Here is an 18,153-nt window from a genome sequence, read left to right as displayed (position 1 = left end):
GTTAAGATCTACGCCCGTCTTTCCCTCCCCCCCCCCGCTCCCCCCTCCAACTCAATTCATCTCAGCCTAGATCGAGATTATTATATAGTCGATATGCGTGTAAGGAGGAAGCTGCATAGAATTCTCTCGCGAGAAAACCGAGGCTGATCGAGGCGGATAAAATTCGAGTAACCAGATCAGAGAGCAGATCAGTCGTCGCGGACGCGGTAAAAAGTATCGAGTGTACCGATAATCGCGTGACGCTCCGCGATTTCACGGCGCGTTTGAGCTCGCGGCTCCTTCGAGATCGCTTCCAAAGATGGAGATGCGTGACCGTCGCTCTGTTCTTTTCAAGAAACCAAGAGCAGAAGCGGCGAAGCGATGCTAAACGTGGCGCGAGAAGGCTCTCTTTTCATGGCGCGTCAGTCATGGCGCACGAAGGTGAAGCCTTGAGGAAGGCGGAGAGCAGCGGAGCTCTGCGATGTGTAGCAGACCGATGAACCGGTAAGACATTTGCTATACAGACAGCAAGGATCAAAGACGCGACAGCGTCTCGAGGGATGGAAACATGCGAAACTTGTGCGGAAAATCGACTCTTTGAATTCCGCGGAACCAGTTCATTCCACGTCGAAAACTTGGATGGAGGGGCACCTGGATTATTTTATTCTCATCTTTAACGTCGTATATATCGAATATATTATTCTAGTCTCACGGCTCTAATAACATATCGCTGAACTTCAAGTCCAGCCGAAATCGCGAGCGAAGAGCAACGTGGTTGTTCACCTCGGCGACTCCCGGAGTCTCGTTCGCCGAGGTATTTCACGCCGCTTTCTTCTCGACCGCGACTTCCACGGCTGGCCTGGTTAACGTCACGAGTCGCCCGGCTGAAATTTTCAAAAACCAATTCGCCTGAAAACATGAAACAAAAACTCCGCTTCAGTCGCTTGAGAGAAGCCGCAACCGTTTCAGCAGCCTTTCTAGCCTTTTGCCGGGAAACTCGGCGTCGCTCGATCCTTCGTCCTGGCTGCACGAACCGCTGCTCGATCCGACCCTGGGACCTCGCACTCTCCATGAGCGAGCCCGGAGGAGCACCTCCGTCGCAAATGGCGGCACACCGTCGTCGTCGTCGTCGTCGTCTCCCCACCAGGATCGTCACGACGGGAAAAACTGTCGAGCGGCACTCCGCTATGTCGCGCACACAGTCGCACAGCGAGGTCCGGCTCGCGAGAAGCACGAGAGAGCTGGCGATTTTGCGAGTTGCGAGTTGCGAGTTGCGTTGCGTCGCGGTGCGGCGCTCACGCGCTCTCGTCCCCCGCTTCTCCCCCCGCACGTCCCCTGGCGGCGGCCACCACGCCGCCGCCGCCGTCGTTTTCCTTTCCTTTCGCGAGCGGGGGTCGCTCCCCTGCCCCCGCTCCGCTCCGTTCCGTTCTGTTCCAACCACGCTGGACGAACGAGCGCTCTCGCGAGGAACGGTACTCGCTCGCTCCACAGAGAAAGACAGAGAAGTCGCCGCCCGTCCGTCCTCGCGACTCCGCGATACAGCGGCCGCTCGCGGAGCGAAGGTATCGGAGTGAAGTTTGGAGCTGCGCGAAGTTGGTCCGCCGACGTGAAGTGAGTGAGAGAATCCTCGAGCGCGCGGGTGTTTCGCTGTGCAAGAGACGGAGAGACAGAGAGGAAGGAACAGGGCGAGGGAGAGAGAGAGCGAGAGAGAGAGAGAGAGAGAGAGAGAGAGAGAGAAAGAGAGGCGAGCACGACGAGTGCTGAGGTGTCGTTGACGTTTCGTGTGTCAGTGTCCTCTACCTGTCTCTCTCTAGCTGACACGGCCGCCGTGTTACTCTCCGTCTCTCTCGTGCCCTCGCTCGCCGCGGCCTTCGTCGTGAGTGCTCGCTCGTGAAAGTGCGGTCGTCCAAAGCGTCCAAGGGGGCGCCCTCGAGAGACCCTAAGGGTTACTCCAGACGACGCTGTGTGTGTGTGTGTGTGTGTGTGTGTGTGTGTGTACGTGTGTGCGTGTGTATCCTCACAGACGCCAGCCGGCTGCTACACACGCCGACACACCGTATATCCCTAGAGATCCCTATGATTCCTCCCTTCGCTCACTCGGTGCGCGCATATCGCCGTAGCCGACATCTCCCTATAGCTCTCGGCACATCCCGGAGCCCTCGCAGCTTGTCGTGAGCCGTCCTCTGTCCTGACGCGCTCAACGCTCACATCCTTGTAGTCACTGCGCGATCCGACGACAGCCGCCGCTAGATTCGAGTAGATTCTTCCAGTCGCGCGCTGGCCGGCGTGTCCTCCTCCGCGGTGATTCCCGTATTATTCACAGCGTGTATCGATATTCCTATTGTTATCGCCTCACATCCCTTTTAGTCACTTCCTCTTCCTCCCTGCAGTATCTCCGTCCTTGCTCTCGTCGGCTGGATACCCAAAGGAGGAACCCAAAGCGAACACCTCGACGCAGTCCGCTTTTACGCAACCACGAGCCCTATGGTCGTCCCTTGGCTCCCCCTTTTCTTATCTCTCTCTCTCTCTCTCTCTCTCCCCCTCGTTATCCGTGATATTTCCCCCCCATCGTGAGAACTCCGAGGCGGCCGGTCGCTCGGTTATCAGCTCGCTGCACTGCATCCCTCCGTTCCTCAGCAGACTACAATTCCCCCGTGGTCGTAAACCTCTTCCTCTGTAAACGCTTCCCTGCCTCTTCATCCTGCCCACGTCCGGTATCACCCTCCGAGAGTGGCCGAGGAGCGACGGGGGGAGGTCCATACAAGAAGCTAAGAGCGCGGAGGCGGAAGTTACACACACACTCTCTCTCTCTCTCTCTCTCTCTCTCTCTCTCTTTCTCTCGGCACCGCTCGGCGCGGGCAAACGTCGTCGCGTTCCTCGGCATCGTGGCGCGATGCCAGATGACAGGTGTCAGGAGCGGCCACCGGTAGAGTCCCACGGGGGTCCCGTCCGGCCGACGGGGCCCCGCGCAGAATGACGAGCGCGGGCTCGCGCTGCTGCCGGAAGCACCGCGCGACCAGGAGGAGCGACGAGAACGGGAACGACGGCGGCCGCGAAGACGAAGACGGCGACGACGTGGACGAGGACGAGAGCGAGAGCCCGGGTCCCTCTAGCGCGAGCGGGGGGCTATGAGCGCTGACAATGGGGACGACTCCTTGGTAATTATCATACCTTTCTCCTTTTTACTGCCTCTCCTCTGCCTCCGTTCCCCCCTCCCTCCCTCCACCCTCTCTCTCTCTCTTTTTCTCTCTCTTACGCGATGCCCGAGCGCGCGCGTTTGTGTGCGTGCGTGCGTGCGTGCGTGCGTGCGTGCGTGCGACGCGGTTTGCGGCCGACGTTCGCATTAGTCGCGTGCATTTTTGCATCATGAAGCAACGCGCACGCACATCCGCAGCGCGTGGATTTCGCCTCTGTTTTGATCCCTCGTCGTGCACACCCTTGCCGGACAATTGGCGCAGCCGCGGGAACGGCCGAACGATTGCGTCGCCCGTTATATCATGCGGTCTTGCGTTTCTTTTTTTTTTGTCGAGTCTCGGTCGTTCTCTTCGCCGGCTACACGCGTCTCACACGCTGCTTTTCTTTCGCCGGGATATGGTTAGTCCGCGAGCGTTAAAGCGCGATCGTTTCCGATACGATCGGACCGATGTTACTCAACGGCTCCAAGTGGGTTCTGGAATATGAAAATGTATTCTGAGTCTACTCTCAGCGCTCGATTATCTCTCTCTCTCTCTCTCTCTCTCTCTCTTTTTCTTTCCGCTTCTCTTTCTCTTTCTCTCTCGCCATCACGTGGAAGGATTGTGGCTGGATTTGAAAGCCCGTTCCTGACGTAACGCGGTCACGGGCCGTGCATTTTCGTGGCCGGGGGAACGAGGCCTGAAGACGCGATCGATAAAGTCTACACAGCTCTGACGGACTACGCTTGTCATTCTTCCAATGTTTCCGCTCTTCCGATGTCAATCGTCACCGAATTGTGAGCGAATTTAATTGGTCGACACTTGACAGTAACTCAACATAATTTGTACGTAAAAAAATATCTACTTTATTATCGCGTTTGCCTCTCCCTGAAGATCCTCACAACAGCCGGCGAATTACAATTGATTGCTCTTACATCTAAGAAATAATAATCCCCTCTGAAGCGGTCTCGACATATCGAGGAATATTAAAAAAAAAAAAAAAAAAAAAAAAAAAAAAAAAAAAAGATACTTTCGCTGCTCCAAAGAAATTCCGTGGCGTTTTCTGGAACTTTGAGACCGTCGCAGGATTTTCTCGAGCAAAGAGAGTCATCCTATGGGACACCCCTTAGAATGAGTTCCGCGGAGATTTCGACGCATCCGGGATTGAATAACTTGCGAAAGAAAGATATCAACTCGAGTGCGTTTTCCTAGGATTCGCGTGAAACGAATCTCTATGAAATGCAGCCAATCTCCGAGAGATTTCTCTTTATCACGACTTCGATAAATATATTCCCAGCGATCCGTGCGCACACAGAACTTGACAGTCGAGCGACCACCACTGATCGATTTCTACCTTCACTTCCGTCGCCGCTTTTCAGCGACGCGCACGCACACACACACACACACATGCCGAGAAACATTATGCATTACCTGAAAACTCGCGGCTCGTATCTTTATTGCGCGCTTGCATAAAGCGACAGAGTGTCGTCCTTGGAGGCTCCACCGCGGCTCCTCGACGTGTCGCAACGTTTTTGTTTCCAACTTCGCGCTCTTGCAATTTTCGGCACTAATTGCGACGCGCTCGAGTTGCATCCCCCCGCGCCCCGATCGCGGCGGGTGCATGTCGTCGCCGGGTGAAATGTCAAGGATCGCGTGCGCGGAATGCCCATGAGGCGCGCGTACATGCGGCGGCTTGGCGAAACGCTTCCGCGATGACGCGCGCTCGCGCGACATTAATGAGCAGAATATTACGACGACCAATATTATGGCCAAGCGTCTCGACACGTCAGGCCTTGACGCGCCGTCGACAGTCGCCGTGAATGTTATCGACTTATCAGCGAGTCCTTCGCGAACACGCCTGTGAAACTCGCCCGATGTCCTTATCAGCCGCAGTCGCGCGTTTACGACGACGCTTTTAGGACGCCCGGCAGACAGAGAGAGAGAGAGAGAGATCGATATGTCCCGCCGTGAACGACATCGCCGGGCAGGACATCGTATCGCGTCGCGGGACAGGAAGCTGTGCAAATAACAGATGCTCCGCTATTATCGCCGCGAGTTTTATCCGCCGACTATATGCGACTTTGATCACTGAGTTTCCTCTTGGCTCGTCTTTCGAGCGACCGGGAAGCACGAGGCTCTCTTGAGCGCGCAGATTCTATCCATTAAATTGCTATTTTGGCGCAATTTCGCTTCCCTTGCCGAGGCAACTCGCTTGGTCACGAAGATGCGAGTTAACAATGCCAATAATATGACACAAGTATTGCGTGTAACGTAAAAGAAGAGCGTCCGAGAAGAGGTTTCGACCCCCTCTGCACTCGGAATGCCAGCGCAGCTGGCATGAACAGGATTTAAAGACAGAGAGCAAGGAAAATGGAAGCGACGATCCATTTTTCCACAAGTTTCCTAGTCCGAGAAATTTCGTAATTATACTTCTAATTGTCGAGTTGGTGGCAAGAATGCAAAGGATTAAAATGTAACACTGTCGAGCAGAGATATCTCCCGCTAGCCTGATGAAGAAGTATCACGGTTGCCAGGATCGACCACCTTGCGAAGCAGAGATCAAGTTCCAAATGGAGCGCTTCTGTCCCCACCTCGGGAGATAGAAGCCCGACGCGCGCTCCCTCCCTCACTCGCGGAAACGCGTGTTTTACGGTTAGCCGAGGCCGCGATTAACCGCGTTCACGCTTCATCTCGTCCTCGCGAGAAACCACACGAGAGCTGCGTGTGCGCGCGCTCCTCCTCGATCGGACGAGGTTCCGGCTCGTGCGGCTTGGAAAAGCGCTCCACACACGTTGGAAATCGAAGCGGGCCGGTTTATCCGCTCCGGCGAGCCGCGTTCCGCCGGTGTTTCGTTGCGCGAGGAACCAGGCTCCTCGGTGTAACGCTCAGCCGAGACGCGCGCTCGCGGGAATGCAAAGTAATACGTGTCAAGTCTAACGAGGCGCGTCACGGAATGCAGGAGGCGCGAGGAAAACGCGCGCGTCGTAGCGGCGAGAAAAATCCAGGCCGAGCCGGGTAAGGCTCCGAGGCAGGGCCCGACCCATCAGCAGAACGGCTCTCTTTCTCTTCGGGCCCGCGTCATCGGTCAGGCTTGAGAATTCGAAAGAGCTCGAGTTCGAGCTTGAGAAATATTTCAACCTTTCGATGTCTCTGATCGACGGTAAAATTAGAAAAATAAGCCAAGTGGTTTTCAGCTGATATTTCGCTTCTTCGAGCTTGCAGACTGCGCGATATGATTTCGTAACGCGCGACAATATTGCGTTAACTAATTGAAAGAAAATTGGATATTAATTTCCGCGATATTTAGACATCAATTGAGGCTAACCGGGACGAAATTCGATATTTAATATGCCTCCGTGTAGCCTCGATATTTAGAGAGTCCTTCATGGAAATTGTAATATTCTCGTTGCACTTCGCTCGACCTGCAAACGTATCGAATATTTTGCGCACTCTATGCGGGATCGATTTCGTCATGCGACGTTGATGAGCTGTGCGAAATCATAATAGGGGATACGTTAATTGATACTTTCTCCGCGACACTGTAACATTGCGGGAAGAGAGCCTCATTACGATGGCGCACGCTCGAGTAAAAGTTTTGCCGATGCCTATCGCGCGATGATAATTTCAAAGAGAGAAGAGTGCGCGGGAGGACGCACACGCCGCGGCGTATCGGCGCGCGCTTTCGCGATCCTGAAACGTGCGAAAACCGCGCGCGCGCGCGACGGAGATGGAAGGACGGCCGCGCGGGGAGGCGGAGCGCTCGCAGAAAGAACAAGTAGACTCCTCTCGTTCTCCGTGCTGAATTCAGAATGGACATCCGCCTTTCTCACGGCGAGAGGCATCTCGTGGGAAGATCGATTCGAGCGGCGAGTGTAACTGGAACGTGCGTAGTTTCTGCACGCCGCTCCTCGCGCGTTATCCCGAGCGGAAAGGTACACGCGTCGCGAGGATGGCCGGTAAATAAAGGATGAGAGAGAGAGAGAGAGAGAGAGAGAGAGAGAGAGCGACAGAAAACTCAGCCTCGATCCGAGGCATTAGGTCCACTTGAAGCGATTAGCACGTTTCACGCGTGCCGAGCAAGGCCGAAGGAGAGATCCTCCAGACGATCGCGACAATTATCCGATGACTCGCGCGAGTCCCGTTGAAATTCGCGCGCGAGCGAATCCACTTAACTCTTTAACGGCGACGTGACTGAATTTGGAGAGAGGAGAGACGACGATGCACGACTCGTCGATTGCAAAATTCATACGCGCGCCGCCGCGCCGCGAACGCTTCGGTATTCCCACGCGCGCGCGCGCGCGCACGATAGAAAAAGCGAAGGATTTTTCGCGCGAGCGCGAAGCAGGGGCGGCGCTCGGCTGCGATCTGAGATCTGAGAAGAAGAAAGCGCGTGATGCTCCTTTAGGAGCTGCCGAGGTAATTTCGGGACGTCCCCGTCGCGCGCGCGCGCGCGTCCGCAGGCGCAAACAAAAACGTCGTCGCTGATACGAGCGTGGAGTCGCGGCTTTATTTTTATTTCGCGGCCGAACTTTGAAAAGGACACTGGCGACATTGGCGCGCTGCGCAATCGGATACAGTCGTGCCGAGCATTTAACGGAGCCACTGAAGAGAAACGTCGGGCCGGAGTGTTGATTCCGTCGGCTGTGGAATTGCTATTGAGCGCGCGCGCGCGGGCCGATCGTTTACACAAATGCACGTGTTTGATTGCTCGGCAGCTGCCGGGGCTGCATTGCTGATTTCCATGCATCGCGCTACTGCTCGAAGTTGCAGCTCGCGCAGGTTGTCGGAGTAAATGAAGCGCGTGCGCGAGATTTCGTCGTCGATTTCGGCCCGATGAAAAATCACCACGAGCGGGCGCGGCGCGTGAGCGAAGCTATTAATCAGCTTCTTTCGCGAAATGATCAACGTCTCGCGAGACGGAGGCGTTTTTCGCCTCGAGAAATGAGGAGAATGAATTCCGCGATTTCTTTCGCGCTGCAAGAACCGCCGCGGCTGACGTGAAATTCCTCGGAGCAGGAACGGCTCTCTCTCTCTCTCGATCGATCAGCTCGTCGAGCTATCGAACTCGACTGTTTGGAATCCGAAGAGATATTAATATTCTGCTTCGATGATTTTGGGGCTATTTTTTTCCTGTCGAACTCGAAGGAGCGAGGAACGCGAGAATCGCTTGGATTCGGGAAGGGTCTCGCTGCTTTCGCGCGCACGACGCGAGTCAAACAGGTGTCGGTCGCGGATTTGTGAGTGAAATCCGGCGGCACCTCGCGGCTTGCAAAAGCAGAGTTCCGCGGATCGACCGCGCGCGATAACGACGCGCTTCTCGCGGCGATCCCGGCCGATTGGCCGCGTCCGGCTGAACTTCAGCGAGCCGACCGTCCGACTTGAAACCGCTAACTGTTTCGACGAGTTCGGCCTTGACTGCAATATCGCTTCCGTCGGCGGTTCTCGGGGAAAACAGCCCGGCGGCCGCGATAACATCATCCCGTCTGGCTACGCGCGGCTTTAACCCCTTTCCGCCCATCAATCTCGATTTCTCGCCTTTCACCCTCGCGCGGCTCGTATTTCACCCTCGTGGGAGAGAGACCGCCAAATGTGTCGCGAAGGTCGTCCGCACGACAGCGACGCTCGCAGTCGGTCAAAGTCACGCAGATCGTCGAACGTCGATCGCAATCGCCGCTAATATAATATTATCATACGTGTCAAATTGTCCGAAATCGAATATCGATGTCGAAAGATACGAATCCGTCGAGCAGACACGACAAAACGACAAAACGATGAATATCGCCGAATATTTCAGAGAGACGTCGCGTTTCATTCCGCGCGCGCGCTATTATCTCCCTCTCTCTCTCTCTCTCTCTCTCTCTGTTCTCTATCGTCGCAAATGGGAAACGAAAAACAGAAAAATCGACACGCGTGGGACACGCTCTGAGTCATCATCTCCCACGGAACGATCCCGATCGCGGAACGAGGCACTTCAAGGTCCACCTCGTTCACCGTTGAAAAGCCCGTCCGTGACGGGACGATTTCGCGCATTTCGCACGGACGGGACGCGCTCGAGCGCGATCCGCGCGGGTTTTTCCTCATGCAAATTCACGGTTGCGTAGCCGCGAGTTCGGCGGAGGGGACACCCCTTTAATTGTCATCTCGCGATAGCGGTCGCGAAGAGGGCGCATCGCAAGCGCGATCGAGTTTTGTTAGGAGCGCCGGCGCGGTGAGGATGAAAGTAAAATTGCGCTGGGAAAATTGCGCGCGAGCCTTTCTACGCGCTTTCGCCGACATCAAGCGACGTTTTCCTTCCAGCTGCGAGAAATCGAACGTCGCCGAGTCGTCGCTGACTGTCGGCTTGCCCCGGCCGGAATTCGGCCGGCGATCGGTGCGTGCGATCGCGCGCACGTGAACTCGGTCGCGCGTGTGTGTGCGGAAAAACGCATGAAACGTGGAGGCACGTGAGCGCCGGAGAGGAGCACTTCGGCGAGCACGCTGCTCGAAATAATGAGAGGATCGCGTTGAATGGATAGTTCCGTCGGACTTGAGCCGCGCAAGAGCCGAACGGCTGAAGCGCGAATATGTTTGCCGAGGATTACACGGAGATATCAAAACGATCGAAATCATGAATATCGAAAGCGCACTCGACGGACTTTGGAATGAAACGGTTGTCCAAGAATAGGAACGACTAGCTCGAGATACGTTGGTTAAGTAAGAATTCAGACTGATGCTCGACGTATTGTCGACCGATTGCGAGAGACTCGGAAAGCCGAGCGTTGCTTGCGATATGTTACATTGGCGAAAGTAGGGGAAAGTTGCCTATATTGGACCAGTATTCAATTGTTTTTCTTATAATTTGCAAATAATTAAATAGATGAAGAAAGACTAATTGAAAAATTATCTTTGATCTGTTTGTAAAATTCTATTTCTTTTTAGATGTTTTGAGATCTTTTGCACGATGTCTTTTGCAGATATATCTTTTTTAAAACCTCCGCAAGTGGAATAGTTCTGACCTAACTAGTTGCTTGAATTGTTGAACCACGGAATTCTTTTTATCATACCGATGTGAATAATTTAAGAACTGTGAGAGGACAAGAATGAAATACAATTTAAATAAAAATGTGAAATTACAGCTTATACAAGAAATTAAACAAAAATATTTTCTAATAAAAAAAATAAACATTAAAATTACAAAAATAAAAAGAAATTTTTTTTTTAGAAAGTTCACTAAGAAATTAATTAAAATCGCAGCTTGTATGAAAAACATTTTTTTTTCTAATTATAAGAATAAACATTAAAATTACTTATTAAAATAATTATTAAAATTATATCTACTTTTGTGTAAAATTTATTTGATATAAATCGTTGACTTTTATATTCAAAAAATTATTCTTTGATTGTGTAATTAAAAATTGCAGAATTTATTTGTTATATTCTCGAAATTAAAATTAAAGAAATAAAATATTTTCGTTTTTAAAAACTTAATTAAGAAATAGACAACTATTAGACAAAAATCTGTCTTTCAATTGAGACAAAAAATAAATGTAGGAAACACAAAAGAAAAACTAATTTGCTTTCTATAGATTTCGAGGACAATAGTCATAGACGTAGTTTTTCTTGGAAATTCCTAAATTTTACCGGTGCGATACGGACGATCAATAGATGGTACAATTTAAGAGACTGGTCGAGCTTTCGACTGTCGCGTATCCTGGGAAGGATACGACCGACGAGATTACGGAGATTAAAAAACGCCGAGAGCAGTTCGTCGACATGCGATAAGAAGAAAATAACGCTCGGTATCTCCAAGGTATCTTCGTCATTTAGATACATTTTCAGAGACGTTACGCCTCTAGGCATTTTTTCTAGGCACTATCATGCGACCGATATCAAACCGGACCTGAACGTGCTTCATTGACGAGCGCTTTGCGTTTCTCTCGTCGACTCTGTCAACCGCCTTTGGCTCTGAATTCAATTGGTTTCGATTCGCGGGCCGACTTATCGGCGCCCATCACCGACGAGATGACTCACAAGATCCCCCCGTCCGTTAGCGTCCGCGTCCACCCCAATTCAGCCTACCGACGGCTGAAGGATCATGATCTCCGGTATCGCTCGCTCGTCCGACGGGTTGGCCACCGCTGCTGCTGCTTGCCGAGCACGTGTCTCACGACGCTCGTTTCCGCGTGAAAGTGGAGAAAACTCATCTCCATCCGCCGAGAACGGCGGCGACGCGGTGGTCCGGAATCTGAGCGCGGCTGGATGACACCGCGACAACCCGGAAGAGTTTCTTGCGGGTCGCGCGCGAGACGGCTTAATGACGGATGTAATCGGCGGCAGGACGCAGTTCGCCGCGCAGCCGGACGATTATATCCGCCTCAGTTGCCTCCGTTGCTGATTATCTCGACGCATCGCAGCTGCAACGTATTTTACGCGATGCTGTTTAACGTTCGCGCTGCTTCCGTCCGGATGACGCTCTTGGCCCCTGAAAGCGGCCGGCGCGATTCAGCTGTGATCGCAATGAGAAAGAAATTTGGCAAATATCGCGCACAGCGAATAAAAAGTGTGACTCGGTACGCCTTTCTGGGTCGCGCAAATGATTGTCCATTGGAGGAGCCACTTGATCTCTAATTCCCGTGAGAATTCCGTCACTCTCTCTCTCTCTCTCTCTCTCTCTCTCTCTCTCTCTCTCTCTCTTTCTCTCTCGTGAGGCTCCTTTCGTTTCACGCTTCGGAGGCGGCTCTCGAGAGGACGTTTCTCGGTCGCAGGACGCAGCAGGTCTCGCTCGTAAAGCGTCGGCTCGCTCCCGAAAATACGAATTCGTCGTGCTATCTACCGAAGAGACTCCCGCCGGGCGACGGGAAAGGTAACAAAAGACCGGCCCAGCGACTTGATCGACGATCAATGTCGTTATTACGCCGCGAGCGGAATTCTGTGGGGAGCGCGCTTAGAATTTGCCGCCGCGCGGACGCGCACGGCGACTTTTTTTTCTAATTATAAGAATAAGCATTAAAATTACTTATTAAAATAATTATTAAAATTATATCTACTTTTGTGTAAAATTTATTTGATATAAATCGTTGACTTTTATATTCAAAAAATTATTCTTTGATTGGGTAATTAAAAATTGCAGAATTTATTTGTTATATTCTCGAAATTAAAATTAAAGAAATAAAATATTTTCGTTTTTAAAAACTTAATTAAGAAATAGACAACTATTAGACAAAAATCTGTCTTTCAATTGAGACAAAAAATAAATGTAGGAAACACAAAAGAAAAACTAATCTGCTTTCTATAGATTTCGAGGACAATAGTCATAGACGTAGCAAACGACCTTATCGACCAGCAGCTGGTGCTCAGATGCGACGACGCCCGGTGGAAGGTCGGTCGCTGCTTTCCAGCTCGGCCGGGCTTCGACTCCGGGCGAGAGGGGAAGGGGGAGCGGCAAACATTGTCATGAAGCAGTCCGAGCCGCGGTCGAGAGTGATTACCTGAAGAATCGCGATTTGACGTTGACTCGCGCAATCGGTAGTCGCCGTGCGTGCAGCCAAAATCGGCCACGTCGGTTTGAGATGAGCCGAGACGTCGTTGCGATCGTCGAGCATTTCGACAACGAGCGATGAGTCGTCTTTGAGGGAAAGATTAAATACTCACATGCGACATGCCCGAAATTGAGCACGTGGACACGTGAGATCTCGTATTTCCCATTCTCCCCCCCCCCGGCCGCTCTCCCACGTGCCGCGAAAAGTCGCCATGTGCCCGCGGCGCTTCGAAGTACGACGCGTACGTAGGGATGCGACGATAAATCGATATATCGGGAGGCAAGTATCGAATATTTATCGATATTTTTTGTCTCCGACAAAATCGACATGTCGATATGAATTTTATTGATTTTCGTATTTTGCAGTTACCATCAGCTCTATGGGGGGGGGCCTATTATGGTTCTACGACCGAGATGAAAATTACAAAAGTCAGTGAATTCACGCGAATATATATTATGTAATTGTTCGATGTCTAGTAAATTCGCTCACTTTTCATCATTTCCACCTCGATCGTTGAACCGTAATAGATCCCCTGCTCCTGCTGTATATGGTGGTATCTCCGGCAAATGACTGCGGTTCATTATACATTTTCTAATAAGAATACGACAATAAATTATATGAGGATAGATAAACATTTTTCAAAAGATCTTCTTCAAATCTTTCGTGCGTATCCTTTCTATGCATACCCACCGCTGTATGTATACATTTTTTTATATAAATATCGATATTTTTCAAAATTACCGATATTTATCGTTATCGATCGTTCTGAACACGACGATAATATCGTTATCGATATTTGGAGAAATCGTTGCACCCCTACGCGTACGGTACTAAATCGAGCGCATTTCCGCGCGTGACGATCGACCCTACTCGTCCCACGGGCATCGCGAACGCGCTAGATAACAATGTGACGTCCGTACGATGACGCAACGGCCGCCGCGGGCGGCGAGCTCCTGCGTCACGAGTGCGTGACGACGAGCGCGTCGGCTCGCGCAGGAACCCGATCCTCCGCCAGGCGACCGTTGTTACCTGCGTCGTTATCGCTCCAAGTTCAACAACGAGCGCGCGCGCGCGCGCCTCGCCGCGGTATTTAGCGACCGCTCGCCCTTCATGGCCGGGGATTCCCGGCTCGACGATCGAACATCGCGTGTGACTTTCTTTGAGAGCGGAGGTGGATTGTCGACGAGCATCGCTGGGCTCATCACGTGGACTGTCCGATTCGGAATTCCGTCTCTCAGTAGACGGCGATGATCTTCCTTCGCTCGGGAAATATAATTATTCCTAGCCGGGAGATACGAAATTGTCTTCTTGGCCGAGAAGTGAAATTCGTTATTTCGTTGAGTTTCTACGGATCCTCCTCGGTCCTCAAAACGCTCGTCACCGGGGGAATTTTACATCAGTTGGCACGAAGAATATTATACAGCGAGCGCGCGGTCGCGCGCCTTTTCCAACATTTTTACCGCCGCAGAGAGCAGCTGGCGGTCGCGCGCATCTGGCTATCGCGCTACCCCCGCGGTTTCATTTCACGCCGACGGCTCGAGGGTTGTTCCGGCGCGCTCACAATGTCGCCCTTCGTCCCTTCGTCGGCCCGGCGGCGGCGGCGGCGGCGGCAGACGACGAGTACAAACACGAGGAGAACTTGATGACTCACAGGGCGCTCCACGGGGACGCGCACGAGTCTGCTCTCGCATGGTGGAGGAGCAACCCCCGTTCTGCCTCGGCGGTTGTGTGCGAGTTAGGCGCCCCGAGGCAGCGATTCTCATGGAGTCGCTTTCAAGGGTGCGTCCAGTCGATAACGTCGGGCCCTCGAAGACTGAGAGACGACAAGTGTGCGCGATCGCAGACGCTCGCGAGAGGGGGGGGGTCGAGAGCGCGATGCGCTCGACGTTCCAGCGTGGCGAATCAAATTTACTCGACACGAGTCGCAGCCTGGAGGCCATCCATCGTGCGAGACCTCCGTGCCACGTGGCCGCAGGATCGCGTGTAGAAAGCGTGGCCGAGAGATCCTCGTTGAGGCTCGCAGGCGGTCATGCGTATACCTCTGTCACGCATCTCGCGATTCCACCTCTCGTATTCTAATTCTAATTGCGGTTTCGCGGGAAGCTTTCCTTGAAAAAAAAAAAACATTGCGTCTCGTTCCGGCTGATATCGCGAATCAGCTTTTGAGCTAAAGCTATATCACTAATATTAGTAGTATATAATTAGTAGCACTGATTATACGGAATATGTTATTTCTAATTGGCATCGTGTATGGTTATGAGATTCTATGATGCGATTCTATCATAATGATAACCGAAACGATACACCGACACACACATTAACCTTCATCCGAATGGAAGAGCCTTTTTCAAATCAAAAATCAAACGTGATAAATATAAATAATCTATCACATGTATACTGATATGTCACTATCTCACTGACAAGAAACATCCACGAACCTGTGCGTCTCGGGATTTCGACAAAATTTGCCACACTTGCAGGGATGAAACTGCCCCTGAGAGGCAGTCACTCCCTTTACGCTACCTCGATAATTATTGCAGATGGGGAAAAACTTTTTAAACAAAAATATACCGCATAAACGTGCAATTTTTGTTTAAAAAGTTTTTTCGTATCTGCAATAATTATCGAGATGGCACAAAGGGGATGAAACTTTGAGGGCCCGTTTCATCTCTTAAACCTGAGCCGTTGCGGATTAAAGAAATATGGACCTTTTATTTCTGACTACTCTACAAATATGCCGAAGTTTCGTCGAAATCTGAGACACACACACACTTCGCAGATGTTCCTTACGAGCACATGAACTGGATTAAAAAAAAGAACGAAATATTTTAGAATTATTAATTTCAGCTACCCTCCGTACTGAGAGCCTCTGAGGTGTCTCCTCTGTCCTCGTTTGCGTCATAAAAAAATCGTTCTATCCTGACGAAGGTTAATATCAGTAGTGGCAAACATCAGCAAAAATCTGATCTCGCGTTAATTGGACTCTGAAACATCCGAAGCGGGGATGGGCGGCGGCGGGGGAGGGGAGGGGAGGGGGGGGGAGAAGGGGCAACCTCCACGTGACGGAGAAACGGCATTTGCCGAGTCCGCGAGCGTCGCTCGGCCGAATTTCCGACGGTTAAACAATTATCCGTAATTAGCCATTTGCGGCGGCGATTACGACGAGCGCCGGGCATCCCAGACAGCCGTTTTCTTCACTCGTCGACGAACAAAGAGCTTCGGCGGCGCCGGGTCGATCCTCACCCTTCGCGCGGCGGCTCGACGCGGCGAGGGACGCGGAAACGCCGCCGTCTCGCAGCCTCGGCGCTCGATACGGTCGCTACGTTCCTGACCGTGTCGCGACGATAGCGTGGCGGCGTGGTCAGTGCATTCGGCTACGTTGAGCCGGTGCGACTGCAACGACCGCGTCAGTCAGTCGGCGTCGGGACGGCGAGCAGCGCGGTCATTCCCGATTTCCTGCGATTGCGTGCGTCTCGCACGCACGCACGCACGCGCGCGCCCGGGCTGTTCGTTCCTCGTTTCGTGGTCTCGCCGGGGCCTGGCCAGGGGCAGGCCGACCGAGTCGACGCACAGGTAAGGGGCCCCGCAGAGAAGAGAGCAGGTGCGCCCGCTCGCTCGCGAGAGTCACTCGCTTGGTCGTTGTCTTCGTCGTGGGTGCTGAAGTGCGCGCGGTGATTAACAGCCGCTGAGATCATCGGCGGGCGTGATCGTGCAAATGGAAACTGGAGGATACCGACGCGAGATCGCGCGCGGCCGATAAGCCGTCGCGCGGAGAAAAATCGCGACGGAAATCGCGCGGTCGGACACGCGGTGTGCTTTGTCGTCGGCCGATGTGTTGCTTCTCTCGCGGAGAACGTGCGGGCCACGCTCGCGCACGGCAATTTCACTCGGAGCGAGCTCCGCTCCGAGTGAGAGAGAGAGAGAGAGGGACGGACTTGAATTCTGCTCGAGACAAAACGTGACTCTGGTCCTGTCGTCGCGCGGAACTTGCGTGGCTGACAGATACCGTATTGTGGCGATCACTTTAAGTTATCGGCCCGATTGCTGAGATTAGCGGGGGCCCCAACGACGAGTTAAGTGGCAGGTTGGCGTATAAATTATTAGTAGTTTGTCGCCGCGCGCGCGCGCGCGCGCGCTTGGAAGGCCCGTATTTCCATGCGAGTCACTTTTGTTGTTTTCAGCGCGAGTTGGAATGCGCGTCGCTCGCGATCGATCCGGTTGCACAATGATTCACACAATAAAATTCAGCGAACAAGTGTAAAATTCATAGCCGCGTGTTTTAACGGAAAGACACGCGAAAGAAACGAGTGATTTCTTTCTCGTAGCCGGGGATTACTCATCCGGCGAGCGCAGTCGATAGTTTGCTTTTTAATTAATCATAAGGAAAACGTTAACGTCGCTGTTTTGCTCTCTCTCCCCGCACAGCGTAATCGGCGGATTCGATCGGCCCGACGACGAAAATTACGCAGAAACCGACAGCGTCACGATGCTCCGAAGATCGAAAACAAAATTTCGCCGATATATTCGTCGCGTGTATATATAATTAATGCAAACAGCCGCTGACATTTCGATCGCGCGAGCCGAAGGCGGAAATCTCGCGACCTCAACCGGTAGTTTTCGCGCGCAAATTCACCTCGAAGGAATTTGCCTCGCGTTCGCGTTGCTCGTCGAAAGTAACAAACGAGATGACGCCTAGAAATCTGGACTGCACCATCATCGGCCTCGAAGGCGAAGCCTGACGATCTGTCGCCAATTTTGCCGGCAATTTTACGACCTCTGCACACTCACGATTTCTCTTTTTCTTCTTTTTTTCACATTAAATTGATCAGTCGCACGCACACACCAAGCAGCCAAACCACTTGTGTTCTCAGATTCGATAAAGCGCGTTGCTCTGTCAGCTGGCTATCATGTAATCGCCTCGGGTATCACTTCCGCTTTCGATTTCGCTGCTCCGAGATCTCTCCGAGTCTCTTCCTCTTTCTCTCTCTCTCTCTCTCTCTCTCTCTCTCTCTGTCGCTCTCTCGTTGTCTCTCTGAGAGTGCGGTCCGGCAACCGCTACAAACGCTTCGAAGCGTTTCTCTTTCTCGTTCTATTTCTCGGATGCAAACGAAGAAAGAGAGAGAAGTAAAAACGCTTCGAAGCATTCGTAGCGATTGATGGACCGCACCCTGAGTCGTGCCGGATATTTAACATTTTTCTGCATTTTCCTACACTTTAACGATCCCCATTTGATGGCCATTTTCACGTGTCTCCGCCGCGAGCGTTTCATAAAATTTGCGCGCGCGCGCGCATTCTTCCTCGAGTGGGTTGGGTAAGGTCGACGAATAATACCGAAGTGGAAAATCATCCGACAAGAATGCGTTTCTGCTCGAGAGTAACATTAGGTCTGGCTTGCAAAAGCACCTTGAAAGCGTCTAACCAGTTATTGTTGAGTCGTGCGAGCGCGCACACAAACACGCGGGCGTACGTGAGCGCGCACGTGC

General features: G+C 52.3%; 1 protein-coding gene and 1 long non-coding RNA gene across 4 annotated transcripts in view; both read left to right on the top strand.

The window, feature by feature from the left end:
- Window positions 1–348: 348 nt before the first annotated feature.
- Window positions 349–18,153, top strand: part of Rgl (Ral guanine nucleotide dissociation stimulator-like) — a 34,757-nt gene continuing 16,952 nt past the window's right edge. Inside the window, exon 1 of one of the 3 annotated variants that reach the window (XM_025300419.1) lies at window positions 349–3,137. Coding sequence is in view for 1 of the 3 variants with exons in the window: in XM_011154062.3 (XP_011152364.2) it covers window positions 3,108–3,137 (30 nt within the window). In the remaining 2 variants the exon portion in view is untranslated. Of the gene's footprint in view, window positions 3,138–15,840; window positions 16,244–18,153 lie in introns of those variants that run through there. The other 2 variants (XM_011154062.3, XM_011154060.3) reach the window with 2 other exon arrangements.
- On the top strand, window positions 3,921–15,672 carry LOC112588974 (uncharacterized). The gene is made up of 3 exons (XR_003113147.1): window positions 3,921–3,931; window positions 12,478–12,480; window positions 14,672–15,672. It is a non-coding gene; the product is annotated as an uncharacterized LOC112588974 (long non-coding RNA).

This window comes from Harpegnathos saltator, unplaced genomic scaffold, assembly GCF_003227715.2.
Source record: "Harpegnathos saltator strain DR-91 unplaced genomic scaffold, Hsal_v8.6 scaffold364, whole genome shotgun sequence".
Classification (NCBI taxonomy): domain Eukaryota; kingdom Metazoa; phylum Arthropoda; class Insecta; order Hymenoptera; family Formicidae; genus Harpegnathos; species Harpegnathos saltator.
The sequence above is the reverse complement of the archived record's forward strand: the minus strand, read 5'-3'. Positions and strand labels throughout refer to the sequence as shown.